We start from the raw sequence: 7,201 nt of genomic DNA on the forward strand, positions 1-7,201 counted from the left end.
GTTTAACTATGCTGTATGTAACATTCTTTGTAGTTATTTTTAGCATTAGGAAGCGACTGGTCTGTAAATCCCCTGGTGGGCAATCACAACAGCAACACTTTATTCTGCACCAGATGAATCACGCGAGGCTCGTGTATCCACCAAGCCACGCACCTCTGCTGTGACGACACGCCTGCGGCGTCAGCCCTCACGCTGACCTCCCAGAACACGACCCCCCAACATCTCTGCACTGTCCAGACCCTAGCCACTTACGTTTGAAGATGTGAGTTAGGGAAGAAAACGCATAATTCCGTATTAGTTATGGTCTGTTGAGGTCACTTGAGACAGCAACTTAAAAAAAAAAAAAAAAAGGGGAGAAGCTAACACCTGAGACCGGGTGGAAGAGAATCATTAAACAAACTGAAGTGTCCGAGGAGAAAATTGCAAGCAAAGTCTTTGTCCTTTAATGGGTCACCACTGCTGTTTTGTAGCCAACCAAATAATCCTAGGTAATTAAAATCCAAGGAACGGACAGATTTTTTTAAAATAACAGCTTAAAAAAAAAATCAGTAGGTTTATTGTAGGTCTCAAGAGGGGCACAGTATGAGTAAGTGGAATGCCTACATGTTGTCTATACAGAATAACCCATCGCTTGAATTAAAAAGAAGCAGCTAAGCAGTTGAATTTCATTCATCATGATGTTTTCTTCTGTTTCTTCTTTTCATTTTCTTCCTTTTCTTTTTCAATTTCAGCCACATACTTCTCAATTTCTTCAGGGTTTAGGATCTAAAACAGAAGCACAAGTGACCCTCAAGATACTAATACAACTTAGAGGCTTTTATTTAAACTCATGGAAAGAAAGTTAACTGGTATTTATACAGACACAGGTACCTTCTGCAGACACAACAACATTCCTTGGCCACTAATAATAAACAGAAGGATTTGCCAGGGCAGAATGTGAGATTAAGGAAGTTAATGCAGATCAACAAGGACAGTATCAGAGAAACAGGCTACAAAGGGAGAAAAGCAAAACAAAGACCTTACCTTCAGCGGCTGTTCTCGCCTCATAACCGCCAGCTCTATGTTCTTCCCACCAGACTGCACAACCTTAACAAGAGTTAGATGTAGGCATCCATTAATTCATTCTAACGACACCCTTTCAGGTCTTCTTAGAAGGAGAACAGATATGGATGGGGAGTCTTTCGCTCATTAGCTCTAAGTTCTTGACTCCAGTAGCAGTGTAACTCTCCAAAAATAAGGGTCTTCCTTCTGGCATCAGTGCACTCAGTGGCTGGTGAAGAACACCTCATTTCCACCATCTGACTTTTGATATTTTCTGTATCTTAAACTTCAATAAAAAAGCAAAACATTCTGCACATCTTTGGTGCATTTGTTTTAATGCCCAGAACTGAAGTCTGTTCTCCTCCCTGGAGAACTGCTAATAAATTCTTCTGCATCAGCTATGGAAACTGTTACCTGAAATATTCTGAACTTTGAATTTAATCCCACATGTATGGCCTATGACGAACAGTTGTTGCAGATCCTTTTATAGAAAATCCTCGTGCATGTCACAGGAAAGTACAGGTACTCACATTTAAGAAGTTAATCCAGACATACAGTGAAAAGTCACACAAGGGATTTGAAACAGACTCACCTCAAGAAGAGCCTTAATGACAAGTTTAATAGTTAGATCATCTGTTTCAATGGCTTCATCAGTATAGTTTTTCTCCAGAAATTCACGCACAGATTTGGCTCCTCTGCCAATGGCGTTAGCCTGGAAACATTGAGGGGAAAAAGATAATGAATGGAAGTTTAGAAAAGACTTCACTTACAGAATAAGCAAGAAATAAGAGTCGTGCAATTACATAATCTGAAATCATTTTATGATCACCATGTATTTTTCAGGAGACTGAACATGTTACTGGCCAAATGTCACACAAAAAGACAGTCGTCAGGCACAGGTGTTTTTGGAAAACAGGACAAGATTCCCCAAGCAAAGCTGAACTGCAGCCTGCCATTCTGAGTAAATTTGATCATTAAGGATTTTTACAGCTGTGAGCCAGCACCATCTGGCCAGTTAGAGCTCCTTTCTCTTTAAAGGAGACAGAAACTCACAAGTATTTCGTTACTTCTCCACAAGAGACAGAATCAACTCACCTTCCAAGCATGGTATGTACCAGAGGGATCGGTCTGGTACAGCCGGGGGGTTCCATCGAAGTCAAATCCCACGATAAGAGCGGAGATACCAAAAGGCCTGCGACCGTTGCTTTGTGTGTATCTCTGATAGAAAGAAGAGACACTTATTTCAGAAGCAATTCTAAAAACACTTTTAGAGTGGAAAGTAGACAGTGTAGAAGTTACAACCAGAAGAAGCACCAGAAATATTTTTAGCAGGCTCTCTTTCCAGTCTACCTGTTGAAGTTAGGATTCCATGTCTTACAGAAGACCAGAAGCAAGGCAACTAAGAGGTGGTTGTTATTCAACCCGTGTTTCTAACACCCGTTGAAGTTTGCTGCGTCATTACAGCTATCGGGAAGAATCTCTCTTGGCGGGGTGGTGCCGCAAGGCAGAGCGCGCTAAGTCTGCAAGCCCAGATGTAACGCTCTGCTTCGACAAAAGCCAAAAAAGAGGATGATGACACCAAAAGCGCCCACGATCAAGGGAGCCTGACACCAGCAGCATTATCGCAGCAGGAATACTGTGCGAGATTCATGGTTTGTAACAGTTTTAGAGGAATCAGGAATGTGCCAGAATGAAAGGCATAGATGTGAGATTACTGTAAAGGAGCAAAGTGAAACTTTGGAAAGTGGTATTCTGCTCTGGCAGGCTAGTGGTTATTACAAGAATTACACTATTACCAACATCACTATACCAAAACAGATCTGTGCGTAAGTAAATCAGACTTTTTCTAATCCCCACTAGTTGCTGAAAGTCAGTTTAATACACTGGCAAATGAATACAAAGAATGCAGTTGGGCACATTTTGACACTGTAATTCATTTTAAATTCATGAATATCAAATGTAAGATACATTAAGTACTGCATTGATTTGCTCCCCTCTTACCCCTCCCTACAATGGCTTAATAGGAAGGAGAACGAGCAGGAGTCATGAAGATGTTTTGACAATAACACAGCACCATTGTTAGGAGAGTGAATTAGAGCTGTAGATTAGCAGAGTGTTCCTGATGATATCACAAATGTAGTTACGCAGTCCTTACAAGTACTAATTAATTTCTTCATCTTTGGGAAAAAAAAACAAATAGTAATCAATCCTCCTTTTCTATTACTACATCCCTATTTCCAATAAACACACGCTAATTTTTACCAGCTAAGCAGAACAGGACAGGATAGACATTTTACATATTTAGTCTGAAGCGCTGTTCATCAGGACGTATTTTAAGCATCTCTGTGCAGTCCAACATACCTGTTTCAGACTAGCAATGTAACGTGTGATGTACTCCACAGTGACAGGATCCTCCACTGTAAGTCTGTGGCTTTGACACTCTACACGAGCTCTATTTATAACTATTCTGGCATCAGCCGTCAGCCCTGAAACGACAGTGTATTCTCAGATTCGTGCTTCGTACCGTACGCACAAATACAACAACTAATCTTGCCCCAAAAGGCTCACAAGGTCAATGTCAACAGCAATGAAAAAAGCAAATGAAAGATCACGCTTTCTCAGGTTTGATGCGCATAAATAGCATTTTTAAGGCAACAGAAAGAAGCTAATGTACCAAAATAAATAGAGGATTTAGTTTACAGCCTTCATGTTTGTAAGTTAGACAACACATGCAATTCTGAACAGGTAATCAGAATATTACTGACAGATGACAGCATTCCATCTAACAGCAAATTAGCAAAGCAATCTCAGTTCTCACACATTGGTTTTATTTCGTATGCAGTCCCCCTAACTATAAACCAGTTTTATCTGGACAGCAAATCTTGTCTAGTTGATGAGGCTAGAGCAGCATGACGTTCACAAAAACGAGTATGACCCTTTGAAAAAAAATTGAAAAGAAACTTATTTCTTATTTTACTTTTTAGCTTATAATGCCATTTTCAATTGACAGCCTTGTTTCTATTAGAGAACTTTTCTTCAAGCTTGTGAACGCACCTGCACGTATCACAACCCTTAGCCAAGGAAGCAAGGCAGCAGAAGTAGCTGAGCCTATCGCTCCTGCACACTAAATCTAAACCCCATTGTTTTTGCCGGTTAAATCAGATCTCCCCTTACAGAATCACTAACACTGACACAAAGATTCTAAACTACTTGAAGAGAGGAGAAACCTTCTGAAATACCTTTTCCCTCCATTTACATCATTCTTTTTTTAACTTTCATGCCTCCTGTTTAAGCTTTGAACAATGGACATTAAGGCATTTGGAACAGGAAAAATGTGGAACTAGAATATTTATGCTTCAAATCCAGAACTGTTTATTCAGGAGGAGTCTTTTGAAGTAGAACAGAGGAGATTTTTTCTTTGTTTTATGCAAGACTACAAAATTTAGCTTTTTTGGCTTGATGCATGTAGGGAAAGGTCCCCGTAACTGACAAATGTCTCTTATACTTCCTGTGATATGTATTAATAATACTATTTTATATATAATATATAAAAAATAAATATTTAATTTCAAATATATAAACTATATTATATTTATATATACACATAAACTTAAATATAAACAGTATATATCTGTATCTGTGCCAATGACACATTAGTTCTCAGTCTTCATCCTCACATTAAACCTAGAGGACCTTAGTAACTTTAACATGTATTTCCTCTCATTGGATCACCGTCTCTCTATATATATTTATCCATACAGTAGGCTAATCTTATTTAAAAAATAAATAAGCAACCATGGAAATACACTCCTTCCCCACAGTTCTCAGCTGTTATGCTAAGTATTTTAGTTTATGTTCTCAGAATCCATAAACATACCCAAAGGTGCTCCAGTAACTGCCAAAAACCCTGAAAGGATCATATACCTGCAAAAGCCATGCAGACATTGTCATCGAGAGCACAGATCTTCCGTACAGTTCTTTCATCCTGAAGTTTTGCCACAGACTTCTTTTCCACACCAAGAACAACAATATCCTTCCCTCTTACTCCAACCTTCAACGCATTAAAAGAAGAAGAAAAAAGTTAAGCAAGGCCCAAAAAAACTAGTAGTTGCAGACTTTACTGAAATGAGTAGGAAAAACCAAACAAACACAAAAACCTCACACTGTAAACGTGATTTCAACTTGAAGTCAATGTTTATTTCCTATTGCCACAACCTGGAGAAAAGACTGATGTAACAAAAATTGCATTAGATTCCAGGGTGCAGTTTCGTAATCAGCTCATACCAATTTAAATCTGTGTGGCTCCAAAGAGATATATTCCCACTCCTCTCACCAACTGTGTTTTCCCAAACTCTCCCCAGTACCAGCATTTGTGCTTCCACAGCCACAGAAGCAGGATCAACAACGAAACTACCACTACAACTAGTCCACTGGTATTGCTCAAGTCAGAAAATTAGACCAAGTAAAATCTACAAGCAGCCTGTCAGTAGCTTGCTTCCTTAATGTCCTAATTCACACTTTGAATATATCTTTTCCAACATCAGGGAGGAAAAAAAAAAAAGTTGTCCTTTCACACTCATTTCCACGTCTTTTCATAGGGTGATGGGAATATTTTTTTCTTACGGGGTGGCCCTGCTGTTATTGTGTTACAGATGTTTCCAAAAACATTAAACTCAACCAACCATTCAACAAGAGACAAGACAGAGATAGATTATATTAGATGTTAGCTCCACTTTTACAGTATTTTTCATTCTGGTTTAAAAAAAAAAAAAAGTGTCTATGTGGCACTAAGTCTTGTTACATTTATTCCCATCCCAAAGGCAGTCAATTTTCTTCCAGGTATTTTGTTATTTGGGAATTAATACTCCCCCCCCCCCCCTCAAATGAAAAAACCCTTCATTGAGCAAAAGCTTGGGACAACTGGAAGCTAGGAACCAGCAAGTTGCTTCTACATGCCTTTACTGACACGTTTCCCAATCCACCGGGAACCTGCATCTTGCACATGCAAAATAAGGAAATAGAGGATCATTACTCTCCTGTAGGTCCACAGCAGCCTTGTTCCCTCACCAGGGATACGAGGCGGCTCTGCTGACTCGGCCCTCCAGGCTCTGCAGGCTGACGAGCAGCCAGTGCAATGGCTGTCAGGACTCCCACCTGTACTGGGCCTCGCATCCAATGTCTCAGTGCAGAAAAACTCCAACATTCCCCCCCTAAAAAGCCACAGTAACGGCCTGAAACAGAGCCAGAGCTTTTCAGACAGCACGCCACCCGCTCTGAAGAAAACGGTGATTCTTAAGGCAGCTCCAAACCCAGCATTTAGCCCGAACGCCGCTGCTGCGGCCTCAGGGCATCCCTCTGGAAACAGGCCACGCTTCCCGCAGCCCGCACCGTGACGGACCACCCTTCCCCGCAAGCCTGGCCCCACTCGTGCCGTGGGCCCGGCGGCGGGCCCGGCAGGCCGTGGAGCGCGGCGAGGGGCAGGCCCCATCCCGGGCCTTCCCTCAGCGAGCCGGCCCGGCCGCGCGGCGCACCCGCGGCCGCCGCCTCCCCTCCCTGCGCTCACTCACCGCGGTAGAGCCCTTCTTCACCGCCTCCTGGGCGTACTCCACCTGGAAGAGGTGCCCGTCCGGGGAGAAGACGGTGATGGCCCGGTCGTAGCTCATGGCTGCCGCCCGTGCGTCCCCGCGGGGCCGGAACCAGCCGCCTCCCTCAAAACAGCACACTCATCCCCCGCCCCCCGCCCGCCGCTTCCGGAGCCGCGCGCCATTCCGGCGGCACGCCGACGGCGCCCCCTGCGCCAACTCCGTACGCTGCACTCGGAAGCCCGGCGCGGTAGGGGCGGGAGGCGGGACCGCATCTACGCTCTTGGCGTAGGGAGCCCGCGTTACGCACCCGGCGTAGGCGGCCGCCTCCCCCGCTCCCCGCGCTGGCGCACTTGGCGTACACGGTGGCCGTCCTACGCAGTTGGCGCAGCTGGCGGCTGCCGGCGGAGGCAGGGAGATGCCGCTCGCCTGCGACAGGAAGCCCAGCGGCAGGGACGCACCATGTGCGGCTGGCGGGGAGGAGGCGGCGGGGGCGGCGGGGGCCGCCTCCCGCCCCCTCCCCAAATCCCCGCCGCCGCCCCCCCGCCCCGAGCCGGCGGCGCGGGCGGCGAGGCGAG

At 44.3% G+C, this 7,201-nt stretch overlaps 1 protein-coding gene across 2 annotated transcripts; it reads right to left on the reverse strand.

Annotated features, from left to right (window-relative positions):
- Positions 1–533: 533 nt before the first annotated feature.
- PSMA7 (proteasome 20S subunit alpha 7) lies at positions 534–6,843 on the reverse strand. Of its 2 annotated transcripts, XM_075166655.1 has the most exons (7): positions 6,609–6,843; positions 4,966–5,092; positions 3,403–3,527; positions 2,137–2,259; positions 1,634–1,753; positions 1,024–1,086; positions 534–765 (listed from the first exon to the last, which is right to left on the reverse strand). In XM_075166655.1, exons 1-7 carry the CDS (start codon positions 6,702–6,704, stop codon positions 673–675), a joined length of 747 nt encoding a protein of 248 aa, XP_075022756.1. In that variant the 5' UTR covers positions 6,705–6,843; the 3' UTR covers positions 534–672. The 2 variants fall into 2 exon arrangements, with proteins under 2 accessions (XP_075022756.1, XP_075022757.1); XM_075166656.1 differs by lacking the exon at positions 1,024–1,086.
- Positions 6,844–7,201: the final 358 nt, after the last annotated feature.

This window comes from Calonectris borealis, chromosome 17 (assembly GCF_964195595.1).
Source record: "Calonectris borealis chromosome 17, bCalBor7.hap1.2, whole genome shotgun sequence".
NCBI lineage: Eukaryota > Metazoa > Chordata > Aves > Procellariiformes > Procellariidae > Calonectris > Calonectris borealis.

Coding starts and splice junctions, on each gene's coding strand:
- PSMA7 (XM_075166655.1), bottom strand. CDS start 6,704: ATGAGCTACGACCGGGCCATCACCGTCTTCTCCCCGGACGGGCACCTC. Junction 5,093..6,608: donor TGAAGAAGGGCTCTACCGCG/GTGAGTGAGCGC, acceptor AATGCGTTGAAG/GTTGGAGTAAGAGGGAAGGA. Junction 2,260..3,402: donor ACATTGCTAGTCTGAAACAG/GTATGTTGGACT, acceptor TCTTTCTATCAG/AGATACACACAAAGCAACGG.